This window comes from Rhinolophus hipposideros (genome assembly GCF_964194185.1).
Source record: "Rhinolophus hipposideros genome assembly, chromosome: 5".
Lineage (NCBI taxonomy): Eukaryota > Metazoa > Chordata > Mammalia > Chiroptera > Rhinolophidae > Rhinolophus > Rhinolophus hipposideros.
In genome coordinates, this window is record NC_138051.1 from 70,979,962 (window position 1) to 70,995,100 (window position 15,139).

General features: G+C 38.5%; 2 protein-coding genes across 2 annotated transcripts in view; both read right to left on the reverse strand.

Moving 5' to 3' along the window:
• Nucleotides 1-5,115, reverse strand: part of ESR2 (estrogen receptor 2) — a 63,439-nt gene extending 58,324 nt beyond the window's left edge. Inside the window, exon 1 of the mRNA XM_081049463.1 lies at nt 4,859-5,115. The gene's annotated coding sequence lies outside the window, so the exon portion shown is untranslated. The remainder of the gene's footprint in view (nt 1-4,858) is intronic.
• Nucleotides 5,116-7,387: 2,272 nt separating this feature from the next.
• LOC308497902 (uncharacterized protein) overlaps nt 7,388-15,139 on the reverse strand; it is a gene marked incomplete at its 5' end in the record, with an annotated part of 38,058 nt that continues 30,306 nt past the window's right edge. Inside the window, 3 exons of the mRNA XM_081048980.1 lie at nt 7,388-7,802; nt 9,974-10,189; nt 11,010-11,237. Coding sequence (XP_080905106.1) covers nt 7,665-7,802; nt 9,974-10,189; nt 11,010-11,237 — 582 coding nt within the window. The 3' untranslated portion in view covers nt 7,388-7,664. The remainder of the gene's footprint in view (nt 7,803-9,973; nt 10,190-11,009; nt 11,238-15,139) is intronic.

Sequence of the window (15,139 nt, forward strand, 5' to 3'; positions counted from 1 at the left end):
TGGTTCCCTCCTAGAAGGGAAACAGTATCTGGAAAGTAGAGATAGGAGAGAGCTTTCACTGTGTTTCTTTTATATAATTGTGAACCATGTGAGGGTGTTTCCTAATCAAAAAAAAAGAATAAACATTGAAAACTAACAAGACAGAAAGGAATGAGGCAGGTCCTGCGTTTAGTTACTCTGAGGAAATTCACACACTCTAACACCCCATGTGATCAGCGCTGGGACAACACTTGCAAACATGGAGAAGAGGCTCCTACCCTAACTGGGCGGGGAGGGGGCATGGAAACAGGAAAGGTCACTAAGGCCAGGTCAGGAACGACCTTCTCTGCCAACCTAAAGAGCTTTCATGCAACACTGCAGGCAACAAGCCATTCAAACACTTTCTCAGGAGAATAAGTAGATTCACATAATAAATATCATTCTGGTGACAATATCGGGGGAGGATTCGAAGAGGTCTAGACTAGAGCAAGGTAGAGTCAGAGCCCTTTCCAGTAATTTCCCTGCTTCAAAGACCTGTTTTCTGGGGTCAGAATGCTTCAGGGTAAGAAGAGGAATAGTCTTAGTTGAATCAAGGTTAAAGACGATTTATGGAGTCATTATTCAGACGAGTTGTTCTTGGTCTGGGGAGGCGAGTAAATTATCTAATAGGTGGAATTTACTTACAGTGTGCTAGGCACATTATCAAGTACTTAATGAATGACACCTCATTGGTCCTCACAATAATCCTACAAGATAGGTGCTCTTTATTCTGCTACTAGTATTTATAGATGAGAAGACTGAGACTCAAGCAGGTTAATCAGTTTGCCCAATTTGTCAGATAGCTCAAAACTGTCAGATGGATTTGAGCCCATCTGTCTGATTCTGAAGCTCATGTTTTCATGTATTGGCACGGGGTCCTCTCCAAGCTGTCCAGTAGGAAACCTAGCTCCCTTTCCCTGCCAAAACTTGCCTTCTTAAATATTCCCCTTCCTTTCGGCTCTAGGCAAAACAGCAAAAAGGGTATGTCATGCAGGGTCTCTGGTCCCTCTCCCCGCATAAGAACGCAGGATATTGTGAGACCAAAAAGAAACACCCACGGAGCCATAGGTAGGTGGTTCATACCGCTATATTCTCGCTGGTGGCTGGGTTGGGGACACAGGAAGCAAGACCCACACGATTCGCAATCTGCCATCTGCTTCTCTGCCAACCAACCAATGCCCCTGCCAGCGTAGCCATGGCAGTTATATTAGTGGCCAATGGCTAACTGGTTACAGCTGATGGCCAATCAGTCACAGCTGATGGCCATCTAATAACCGAGCCAGCACCCTTCCACGTGAGGTCGAGAGCCTGGAAACTGGTCTCTGGGACTCTGTCCCCACAGGGCAGTTGAACTTTCTCCTTCTCATGTCCTCTTTCCTCTACCCCAGCTCCCAGTCATCCCCATTCCCTCATGTAAAGTGTGAAATTCAGTAAATAATATATCAGTATTGGTTTACCAACAATAATGAATGTACCACACTAATGCAAGACGTTAGCAAGGGGAGAAAATGTGGGGTAGGGTGGGAGGTATGAGGGAATTCTCTGTACTTTCTTTAATATTTCTGTAAACCTAAAACTACTCTAAAAATTAAAATAAATCCACTTATATTTCTTGTAGTGCAGATCTGCTGGTGATTAATTCTTTCAGCTTTTGTATGTCTGGAAATATTTGCTTCCCCTTCATTTTTGAAAGATATTTGTACTGGTTATATAATTTCTGTTGACTTTTTTTTTTTTAAAGATTTGTTCCACTATCTTCTCACATTTTATTTAGAAATCTGCTATCATCCTGATTTTTATTCTCTGTGCATGTTTCTTCTCAGGCTGCTTTTAAGAGTTTCTGTTTGTCACTATGTATCAGTCGGGGTTCAAGCAGAGAATCAGAACCAGGAGATATAAACTCTCACTGTGTTAATTTATTTCAAGCGTTGTTTTCAAAATGTTTCAGAAATCCACAGAAAACAAAAAGTTGATATTTTGACTCTTTTATGCATTTAATAATAATTTGAGCTGCTTTGTATATAAATGACATTTTTATGTAGAAAATTTTCCTATTGTTATTCATTCATGAAAAACACACAAATAAATATAGAAAAATGTACATCCGCTTTCCTAAACTTCCTTTCTGGAACACTGACAGGATTCTTTATGTTTTATTTTTGAGTGATAATTCTCAAAACAAGGAACAACACACATTGCTAGATTTCCAGGACACATAGCACAGTAATACATGATTTATTTTCATTTGCAAACACCGTTCCCCTTTTTTGCACATTGTGAGGGCATAATGCTGCACATGCAGCAACTAGGCTTCTTTTTCTTGTCCTCAAATTGCCTAGGAAAATGGCGCTCTGTCAGCCTAATTTCTTTTGGTGCAGACATCCTGCAACCCCTCTTATTTCCATCTTTCCTTAAAAATCCATCCTATAAGCCTTCTATATCTTTTTCCCTGAATTTCCACTGGGTCAAGTTATTGATAGGGTTTTGAATGTTGTAACAGATATAGCCTTTTACTAGAGCCACTTCAATGAGAAATTGCCACATGGTTTGATTCCACTTCATAGACTTCCTATCAAAAGGATACGTGGCACAGAGTTGATCAAAACAATCAACTCCACCCATAAATGCATTGTAAAGAATTTGCATATTTGGTTTAAAGATTTTATTGGGGAAGGGGAACAGGACTTTATTGGGGAACAGTGTGCATTTCCAGGACTTTTTTCCAAGTCAAGTTGTTGTCCTTTCAATCTTAGTTGTGGAGGGTGCAGCTCAGCTCCAGGTCCAGTTGCCATTTTCTAGTTGCAGGGGGCACAGCCCACCATCTCTCGCTGGAGTCGAACCAGCAACCTTGTGGTTGAGAGGACACATTCCAACCAACTGAGCCATCTGGGAGGCAGCTCAGCTCAAGCAAGGTGCCGTGTTCAATCTTAATTGCAGGGGGCACTGCACACCATCCCTTGAGGGAGTCGAGGAATCGAACCGACAACCTTGTGGTTGAGAGCCAACTGGCCCATGCGGGAATCGAACCAGCAGCCTTCAGAGTTAGGAGCATGGAGCTCTAACCACCTGAGCCACCAGGCCAGCCCCCTCATTCCCTTTTTACATGCACTTCACTGACACCACCTTTCCCAACAGTGGAGATAATGTTAACTCTCCCTGTATCCTAGCAAGTGCAAGCAAGCATTGTTCGTCATGATTTTCCCACCTCACCTAGAGGTCACCACATTGCAGCTTGCAAATCCTCGTATCTGCAGGTAGTTCTCGCCTATTGGCACACACTGTGATGCTCCAATTTTTTTCAATCTTAGACTTTCAAAAATTCTATACTTGAATAAAAACTGTACAAACTACATGTCCCTTGCCTTCAAATCCATCATCAAGCTGCATACCACCTCTTCTCCTAACCCAGCTTTACTATCTTGAGATGAATTTTTGCCTGTATATACATCAAACTGCAACAGAAATCCTGTTGGTGACTCACAGTGACCAAATCTTTATGCACCACTTTGTACTTGGTTTACTGGGATGATGCTGCGAAAAATAGACACCCCTTGAATTTCAACATGGACTCACTCACACACAATTCTTTATTGCTATTATAGGTGGAAATGTATGTATCCTTCACAAAATCTATTATGGGCCTGATTTTTGCAAGCCGATCAGTCTTTGATGACTTATCATCATTATTGGAAAAATGAAGGAAGGACCTAATTAGTTGATATTCACCCTTTGTAAAAATAGTGTTGAAACCAGGAGTTTGAGTCAACCAACAGGTATCCTGAAAGTATGATTCTAACATTGGCTTGCGTACCCACACCATTGCAATTTCAACAGTTACACACACCTTCATAATTTGGTCAGTAACACCTTGCCACTTGTTAAACACAGACCTGGATGAGTTTTTCAATCTGAGATAGCATGCTTTCAGCATATCTGTTTGTTTCATTGGCAATGAACTCAAAAATAGACGAGGGAAAAAATTTGGTAAAACATCCATATGGTTCTAAATTGTGGAAACCAAGAACACTGTGTTTTCCAGTAAAGTCTCAAATAGAGTCTAATTCAGGTAAAGAAGTATCTTTCACGTTTCATGTGTGGGGCGGGGGCTATATGGGAAATAGCTGTACCTTCCCCCTCTGGACTAATTTTGCTGTGAAACTTAAACTGTTCTTAAAAATGATGTATAATTTTTAAAAAACTGCTCTGTGAGAAAGAGATAACATGAAAAGACGGCCACAAATTGGGACATAATCTTTGCAAAACACGTATCTCCAAAGATTTTTTTTCCAATTCCAATATGGTGATTGTTGCATATTAAATGTGCTAAATTCATGAACTGTACACTTAAAACAGAATTTTACAGTATGTAAACTACATCTCAATAATACTGTTAATGAATAAAGTTCAATAGATGATCTGCCATCAATTAGACCCCCTAAGAAACGGTTTATAAAAGAAGCCCAGATATTTGGTGAAGTTCAAAGAGTTCTGAATATTTTAAGAACTATGTTGGGATGACTGTATTTGGGCGCAGTTAAGAATCCAGTCATTCTTTGCCAACAGAGAAAGCAAGCTCATCGCTCGGAATCTTGCGGGACCAGTCCTCACAAACATCCCAACTGCGTCCGGCCTCCCGTCCTGCTGCCCAAGCAAACGCCAATCTCACTTATTCTCCAGAGTGGACGCCCGCGGAGAGGCAGTGCCCGCCCTTGTATGTCACTTGGCATCTAGTTTACGTTAGGCCCGCGTCACTTCTCCAACCCCAGATCTGCGTGGGATCTGACAAACTCTAGTCTTGCAAAGCTGACGACCCCCCTGCACTGGCCACCCCCGGAGTTACCCCGGGCACTGATGCGCTGCGGCTCCGCGGGGCGTCGAAGAGAGGACTGGGCTTCAACCTCGGCCGAGCTTCAGTCACCTGGGGATACCCGCGCCCGCGCCACTCTTCTCCCGCGAGACCGCCCCTCCGGCCCCGCCCCGGATGGACTGGACTCGAAGCCCGACCCCCTCTTGGGCGGGTTCCCGGCCTCACACTAAGGCGAGATGTGAAACGGCGTTTTACGCCAGTCATCATCCAGTTACCCGGTGTCTTCTCTCTCCGCTCCCGCTGCAGTGTCGCATAGCAACGCCCCGAGTTCAGTGCCACTGCACTTCCCTCCCCTCCCCCCCCTCCTGGTCAGACATGCGCACGCGCAGCTACGTGGGGCGGGGCACCTGCGTGGCGGTGTGGACTCCCTGAACGGTCAAGCACGTGGGTTGGGCTGTACCCGCGGCTTTGAAAGGACTTGCATCTCCAGTTTGGCTGCGTCCACAGTGAGATCCTGAATGGGAATGCTGCGTAGGAAGATTGTCTCTGTATAAGCAGCCGCACTTACCATCTCCTAATGGTCTCTCTCTTGCTGAAGGGGCCACTACTAGGCGAAGGGCAGAGTGAATAGTTGGAGAGGGAGGAGGTTGACCTCAGCATTTCACTCCTGAAGACAGGCGCCTTGCAGCTAAGGAACCGGTCCCAGGTAGAAAATGTCAGATGGCTGTGCCTGCTGACTCCACTTGGCAACCATTAGTCTGACCTTAAAAGAGGAAGTGGGAAGCAGGAGGGGGAGAACCAAAGAAATGGTAGCCTGAGAAACACCGGGCAGGCCTGATGTCCCAGGCCTTTGAAAATGGGGAAAAAAGAGGAAAGGTAGGGACACCCTACCCAGAGCCTCCACCGATAGACCAACTCACTCAAGCTGAAAGAGACAATGAGTTAAGAATGTAGGCATCTTCTAGAAGTTGGGAAAGTCAAGGAAATGGATTCTACCCTCTCCAGAAGGAATATATAGCCCTACCAACAACTGGTGAGACTTCCAAAAATGTAGGAATATTATTGTTTCAGCCACAAAATGTGTGATAATGTGTTACAGAAGCAACAGGAAGCTAATGTTAACACACTGCCAAACTGTTTTCCAAAGTAATTTTCATCAATTTATACACTTAGAGCGCTTTTAAAAAATACTTCAGCCCCACACCACACTAACTGAATCATAATCTCTGGTCCAGAAAAAAAAAATTAAGTTCATTAAGTTATTCTGATACAGCTTTTTTAAAAATATATTTTTTAAAATTTTCAGTTACAGTTGACATACAATATTAGTTTCAGGTGTATAACATAGTGATTAGACGTTTATATAACTTGCAAAGTGATCAACCCAATAAATCTAGTAACCATCTGAAACCATAATTATTACAATAGCTGTGTTCCTCAGAACCTCTGGAAAAGGGGTGACAGCCTGCCTGGCTTATAGGATAGTACAATCGTTCCAGCTCATTGTGCTGAGGCTGAAGCAGGCAGCGGATCCTTGTGGTATCCTGAACAAGAAAGTGGTTCTTACAGCTTGAGTGAGTTGGGCTATCGGTGGAGGCTCTGGGTAGGGTGTCCCTATCTTTCCTCTTTTGCCAGTCCAAGGATATTCTTGAGAGGAACAGTAAATGGACTTCCTACATTGTAGCCAAGGATCCTGTGATTACTTGGTAGTGATACCACCAACTGCTGGACCCCACTGGGCAACAAATTTATAAGTCCTGAGAAGCCCTGGGCAGTTTTCATCACAAAGATACGTCATCAAAAGAAAGAAGAGTGTTCCAATGTTGAAACTATAGACTACTTGGAGCTGATAGTTGGAATATTTTCCTGACAAATGTCAAGTATTACTGTTTTTTAAATACTCCATGACAAGCTAAGATCCCTGCAATGCACCCGAGTGCCTTGGCCTCCAGTTTGAGAAATATGGCTACAACCATTTGGAAAGAGAGTGATTCTCTTTTTATTCCCCTTGAATGAGTACTCAAGACAATCATTTTCTTCCAAAGTGCTAATTCTGTAAGGTCCAGTGTAACAAGATTCCTTCCGCCCTGAAGATCCCTCTAAAACTAAACCCCACAGGAGAACTTTTAAAATGACCACAGCAGGCATTGAGTCTCCACAGGCCTGTCCAGATTCCGACCTATTCCTACAGAGGACATCTTAGATATATCTAAAACTACCTTAAAAGAAGAGCAGTTTCCTATTTTAATGAAATAAATTAGAAATTATACTATTTGAAAAGTAGTCCATTAACTTAGAAACACCAGCAGACACTATGAAACACTAAGAAAATAAAAAAAAACACTATATTCTCTTGCACATTTATAAGAATTCTTAATGACTTTCCTACCCCTCAACAATTCATGCCTGATTTTCACACACTCTCAGTTAATCAAATAGATAAGATAGATTCAAGTTGTAGAATACAACTTTACCTGATTCGTAAGAGGGTATACTCAGTAAAATGTTCATTCTAGAAACAGACTGTTAACTAGAGATATAAATATTCCAACAAAAGTTCTGATTAATATTCTGCTTAAAATAGTTAATAAATATAATTGGATAATATATATTACAAGTAACAATCTAGACTACACCATAAATAACTGTATAGAACAATATTATGACAAAAAAAGGTTAAATGCCATACATACAAAGGACAGAACATATTCAAGTAAAAATTTTCCAATGTGTTTTATTCATAATGTAGCCAAACTCTAGATGCTGGAGGAAATGTATATAATCTGCTGAGTTCTTGGCAGCATTGAGAGGGCAGAACGTTTTTATTCATCATCCAGTCTCAGTCAGAAGCAACTTTCAATTTGTTAGATGCTTCATAATCTTGGATAATAAGCCTTAAGTGAGTGATAATTTCCTTGTCTGCTGTTTTCATGTTAAATCCCAACATCTTCATTATAGTTTCTCGAAAGTTGACACGCTACAAAGAAACACCACAAAAATCAAGACATGTCATTAGTTTTGGTCACTTATTGTGTACAATGAAATTGGTATTAGAAATTTAGTATTATTAAACATTTGTTTATGAAATGTAACATTCTATATTCAAATAATATTTTTAAGCTATAAAATGGTCTCTTCTATTACAAGAAAGTCTTTAAAGTTTTCATTTTGAGATTTTTTTTCTAATTTTTAAACTTTTATAGATTAAATCTAATTTTATTGCTGCTTGTTTTTCATATATAAGGTAATTACTTCTTGAACTGATTTGCTGTATGGTAATAGTAGACTCCTAAATATATATCTCTCTACCCATCCTCCAAAAACCATAGTGATCAACAAAGACACAGATAAAACCATCCATAAATTATGCCTAAAGCATAACTAGAGAATACCACAGACTTCAGTTTGCATATAAGCAGCGAAATAAATATCCTAAACCAGAAGAGGCAGCTTCTCTGGAGGATGCAGCTGCTTTCCACTGGTGTCCCAGAAATGGCACAATGCCAAATGGAGAAATACTAAGGACAAGTCTGAGACCTGCTGGATCAGAACACTGGCAAGTGAGGAAGGAAAAGAAAGGGGCCTGGAAGCCCGTGAGACCAGAAATGGCAGTTGTAAGGACAAGGTTTCTGGGGGGCGAGGGAGGTGCTTGGAAGGGCGAGGTATGTCTTGGAGGGTTGGTGATAAAGGAAAAGGGAAAAAAGCAAACAGTGGAATTTATATATACAAGACAGGGAATCATATATACAAACAGGGAATTATTTATACAAGAGAGTATTGAAGAATCAGACATCACATAAATTCCCACCCCGCAAAATGAAAGACTTGATCTAGTAAATTTTAAAAACCACTCACTGCCAAAAGAAGAGGGTGGTATTGAGTTAAGAAACATAGTAAATAAACCCTGCCCCCAAACAATTCTAAAGTAGAAACACCTGAAATTAAGAGGGCAGGCAATCAAAGGGATTGTAAAGTGAATAGATGAGTGGCAAATAATATCCATACAAACTTATTTAAAGAAGAAAATAGAAAATCAGTATCGCACAAACTATTCAGGCAATGAAAATACTCCGCCCCCCCCAAAACGGCCATGAAAAGGGAAACATGTTTGACACACATTTGTTATTAATTCAATATCAAGGATTTGCAGAAATGGGGTGAAAAAACACCTTTCTACATATTATTCATTATAGAAATGGACAAAAAATGATGTCTAAGATGCCTCATGAGTAAGGAAAATGTAACTCAGGCAAGAACAAGACAAAATCATCTCAGAAATAAATAAACTACAAAGTCATGCCCAGTTTACTCATTACTCATGCCCAGAAATGAGTAAACTACAAAGGAGAGGAGATCTGACAGAAAATATAATAAGGGACACTGAGGAGAAGAATGAAAATAACCAAGAAAGTGAATATTAAAAAGAAGTTAAAAAAAGAAAAAGAAAACAATATTATGATTTTATGTTCTAAGACTCTTAAAATCATTGGTTAAAGTCACATATTTCTTAAGCACCTAATATATGAATATGGAGGTATGACATACAATCCCACAATACCCCAAAATTATCAGGCTTTTAAGAGTTTCCTAAAATATCTGCTTTATAAATATAGTGAAAATCTAAGCCACTTTAGAAGCAAATGACCCAGCCTCAAACACATGGTTTCCCCTGAACTTCCATTCTCTCAAATCCCTCCCCTCCCTGTCTTTGGTTAGTCAATCGGTGTGTACACAGACCTAAGCTGAGATAATCATATATTCCCGTCCCTCACCACTGTTAATTCACCAAGGATAGGCCTAAACTGCCCCTTCCTTGGGATTCTCTCTCTTGTCACAGAAACTCTAACAATAAAACTCTGTGGCTGTCTGTCAGATAGACAAGCTGACACACAGAGAGATGCCAAGAAGAGATGGTGAGAAAGGCCTCAGAAGTTTCCAGATGCTCATCCTGGAGCCCAGGTGCATCTCTGCTCTCCCAAAACTCTGGTTGTTTAACTCCCTTTGATTCCATGAGCCAATAAATTCCTTTTGTCTAAGAGGTCAAGTCTAAGTTGAGGTGGGTGTTGATCGCTTCAACTTAAAGAATCTTAATATAGTAATATAATAATAATAATAATAATTAATAATAATAATAATAATAATAATAACCTCTTGTCGTTCTGATGCTTCTTCAAGTGTGCTCTTTGGTTTGCAGAGCTCAGGAGTGACAGCATCTAACACCTGACGGTCCCTGTCTTTGTCCCATCTTGCCTCTTGCTTGGCCGAGTCTAATGTAGTTTTCAAGTTATCTGTTTCCATAACTGCCTTCCCTTTCATTGCTTCAACTTTTGTTAAAGATTGCCTGAGTTTCTCAATGGTTTTGTCCTGTGAGGATGTAAGATTGGGGTTGGGGGAAAGGTAGATGACTATGATTAGATCTCTTCTAAATCTAAGTAGGCAGGCATGACACATGACAATCATGCTTCTAGTCCTTTTTTTTCTTTCTTTTTATTTAAGAAGTAGATACACGGAAAAGAAAGAAAATTCTCCAATTTATGAATTAAGAGGACATTTCCCCACCATCATACTCATCAATAACCAACCGTCACTGAACACTCTTACACACTAGGCACTTGTGATTTAAAGAGATTTAACAAGTGTTCCATGTCATCAAAAGTCTTACAGTATGTGCTAATTAAATAGAGAAAATAACTGGCTCTGAGCTGAGAGAAATATTACTGATAAACTGGAAAAAAAAAAGTTGATCAATAAGGTTTTAGGGCACCTGTGGTTTAAGACAAAAAATGTATGTTTGAAATATTACAACTGAAGCTTCAAGTAGAGAAGGTCCAGAGAGGAGCCCCCCAAATGACTAAATCTTTTAACTATTACCCCAACAAGAAATACAAAAGTAAGGCTAAAATAAAAAGCAAGGGATCTAGAAGTTACCTTTGAAGAGTAGAGAGGGGAATACATGGGGGCTTCCATGAGATTGATAATAGTCTTTTTTTAAAGATTAGTGGTAGATTTGCAGGCATCAAAGTTTATTATTATATGTGCTTTAATATTATCTATTCTTTTGTATGTATGTAAAATAATTTTAATGTTAATTTTTTAAAGTTCAGTGAGAAATATGCAGTTAAAGTATTAAAAGACCATAACAAAGCTTAAGTGATTTTTTGAAAGCCTCATTTCCTTTACTTACTTTAAGGACATTTACTCTTATCAGTTGAGTTTTCATATTTTTATTTGACAATTTCAAATCACTGAGCTGTTTCTGAAGTTTCTGAATTTCCTCCTCTAATCTTTGAGTTGTAGCAATCTGCAAATTCTGTTTAATTCTCAATAATGTTTGTTGCTTGTTGTCTTTCTCTAGCTGTTTGAACATCTTGCTGTGTTCTTCTAGCTGGGAATTCTTAGTCCTGTAGTTTTTCTTTGAAGAAATCAACAGTGGTGAAATGAAGAAGTTGTGTTTTAAGATGGTATTTAACACTAGCATATCAGATATACTCTAGACTGATAAATTGCAGACTTAACAATATTTACATAAGTAAAATATTTTTTCACCATAAATATGCATTATTAAACTACTCCAGAAAATAAAATATCACAATAAAAGTGATGACTCATCGCTAACAAGGGTACAGGTAAGTACCCTTGTTATTTTATTAATTTTATTAATACAATTATGGAGGGTAATCTACTTTCCTCAAAGTCTTCTGATTTAAATATTAATTACATCTAAAATGCAACATCTAGACTGGTGTTTGACCAAACTTCTGGGCATCATAGCCTAGCCAGGCTGACACAAAATTAACCACCATACAAAGACATGAAGAATAGAATTAAAATTCCAGCCTTCAGATATGAGTCACAGAAGGAGAGAGTATAGGAAACAAAGAGAAGTGTGAAAAAAAATAAAAAGAAAATAAATGAAGGGGGAAAATGTTGAAATAAATGATAAAATTGACAGATGACAGACTAAAAAAGTTCATAAAGTGCCAAATAAGAGAGAGAATGAAAAACCATACATCTAAACACATAACAAAATTTAAGAATATCAAAGCAAATGAGAAAACTCAAAAACTTCCTGAGAAAAAGAGTAGATCCCCTACAAAGAAGTAAGAATCATACTGATATCAGACTTCTTAACAGTAACAAGGGATGCAAGGAGATAGTTGAAAAGAATTCCATGAAGGCACTTTGAACCTAGAAGGTTATATCCAGTCAAATTGTCATTAAAATATAAGGGTATAATAAAAATGTTATCAGGCACATATTGTGTCAGAAAGTTTGCCAGACAAAGATCAAATTGTCAAAAACTCTTGTAGAAACGCTCAAATAAGGAGAGAAATCCAGGAGATATGCAACTAAGGGTGATAAAATACGTTGGTCAAGCTTCGTGGTTGTCTAAAAATAATTAGGACCAAGTGAAAGAACACAGAGAAAGTATATTCTAACAATCCAGAAATTTAAAATTTAGAGAACAACAACAAAATTGGGGGCTGAGGTCAGAGACTAAGGGACATGACATTCTTGTAAATATTAAGTAAACAAGAATATGGCTCCTAACAAAATACCAGCATAAGAATAAAATCAGAATATATAACTTTAAAACTAGCAGAAGAAAAACTTGATCTGTCTGAAAGAAACTAGGAAAAGACTGCCTCCAAAAAAAAAAAAAAAAAGAAAGAAAAAGAAAAGAAAGAAAAGAAAATATACAGAAATTAATTGCAGTAAGTGTAAATGTGTTAAATTCACCAATTGGATACCCTCCAATTGGATTAAAAAATGTAATCATACACTGTCTTTAATCACAAAGACAGAGAAAGGCAGAAAATAAAAGGATAAAAACATATCACGTTCAGGCAAATATGAACCAAAAGGAAATTGCTTTCATAACCATAATTTCTGAAAGTGGAGAATGTAAAGCAATATTTTATACAGGACAAAAAGAGAAAATGTTTCATAGTGCTTAAAGGAACAAGACAGAAAAGATCATCGTGAGTGCTTGTGCTCCAGGAGCCTATAAAGCTAAAACTGCAGCCTATAAAGCCAGAGCCTTAGGGACAAATGGATAAGTGAAAAATTACACCTGGAGAATTTAGCATACCTTTTCTAGAATCAAGGAAACAAAAATAATCACAGATACCGACAATCTAAACCATGTGAATAATACGGAACTTTACACCCAACAAAGAGAACACAATCTTTAGAAGCACACATGAAACAGTTACCAAAATAGACCAAGTATTAGGCCATGTAGGAAGCCTCAATAAATTACAAAGGATCATATCGTATTTCTGCCATGTTGGAATAAAATATAAATTTTTAAAAATCCTATATATTTGGAAACTGAAAAATGTATTCCTATATTTAAAATTAAAGGAACACAGTACATGTCAATATTTATGGAACAAAGCTGAAGTAGTTCTTGACAGAAAAATTATGGTTTATATAAGTGCATCTATCAGGATGCTTGAAAGGTTAACTATAAACCAGTGCTCTTATTCTTCCTATTCTTCATCCTTTCCTTCCCTTTCCTTTCTGAAGAATCCAGTCCTAAAGCCATTAGGGGGCAGAATAAGGTAGGCATGTACACCAAAATGAGAAGGGAAATGCTGTGACTCACAGCAGGCCTACAGACCCCAAGCTGGGCGACAGAAGTGTCCTCAGAAGAAAGCTGCCCTGCGGAGGAACTCAGAGCCTGATCAGGGTGTGGCAAGAGCCCACATGGAGAGGTGACCTGTCATGGAGTGTTAGAGCCTGAACAGGATGAGGAAGACGTGTGTGCAGTTCTGGAAATCAACAAGAACAAGACAGGAATCCAAACAGGAAAATGGGCAAAGGAAAGAAATGAGCAAAGACTAAAAATCCCAAAGACTAAACATAAATGAATAAACAAACAAACAAAATGCTCCAACTCATTAATAATTAGAGAAATGCAAATTAAATTAGCAATCACTTTATACCTAATGGAATGGCAAAAATTAGTAAGCTGGTTAATACCAAGAAATGACAAGAATGTGGAGACTGAAGAACTTTCTTGTATCTCTGGTGAGAGACTATTGTTCTGAGAGGTGTCTCACAGTACTTAGTCAAATTAAGTGTGCATATCTTATGAGTCATCAAGTCCAATCTTGAGTAAACATCCCTAAGAAATTCTCTCAAAGGTCCATAAGGGGACTCGGATGGCGTGCTCCTAGCAATGTTATTTGCGGTGGCAGAAAGATGAGGTAACTGGGGTCTTCATCACTAGAGGAGTGGACAGGCCAAACATGGCAAATGTGTACACTGTAGACTTCCATACATTAGACATAAGCAATGAACTAGATGCACAAATACCAATATTAAGTGGATCTTCAAAATATGATGCTGACATGTGGAATACAAAACAAAAAGTAACAAACAAAACAAACTCATAGATACAGACAACAGAATGGTAGTTATCAGAGGGGAAAGAGAGAGGGCAAAGTCAATAAAGGGTCAAGTATATGGTAATGGAAGGAAACTAAACTTTGGGTGGTGAGCATGCAATAGAGTATACAGATGTCAAATTATAATGTTGTACACCTGAAAATTATATAATGTTATTAACCAATGTTACCCCAACAAATTTAAAATATACTTATAATGCTGAGTAATAGAATGAGATTTTTAACACAATGCTATTTATGCAAATTTAAAATGTATGTACAAAAATCACATTTAAAAGAATATATATAAATTAAAAGGTACACATTAAATACATTAGAGTGATTTCCTTTGGGGGGGAGGGGGGTGGGGGGTGGGAAAGGAGGATAAAAAGAAATAAATAAATGCGAGGGAACTTCCATGGCCCAAGATAATGTGTTACAAAACATGGAGTTTGAGTAACTCAGCTTTCTGCATCTGAGGTCCAAATTGTGAGTAGTTGGTAAGAAAGGGAATCTGATGGTCAACAGTATTTTTTAAAAAAAGATGCTCAACCTTACTAGTAATCAGGTAAATATAAAAATAAATGTACCATTTTAACTCAAAACTCTCTCTCTCTCTCTCTCTCTCTCTCTCTCTCTCTCTCTCTCTCTCTCTCTCTCTCTCTCACACACACACACACACACACACACACACACACTCTAAAAGAATGATCACATCCAATGCTGGCTAGGATGTGAAGAGGAAACAGGCACTCATATATTGCTATTTGGAGAGTGAACTCCTTTTGCCTTTTAGAAGGCAGTATTCTGGCAATGGCTATTAATATTTTTAAAAATCATATGCTGTGATACTATAATTCCACATTTAGAACTCAATCCTATAGGGAACAAAAGCACCAGTATGAAAATATATATGTAT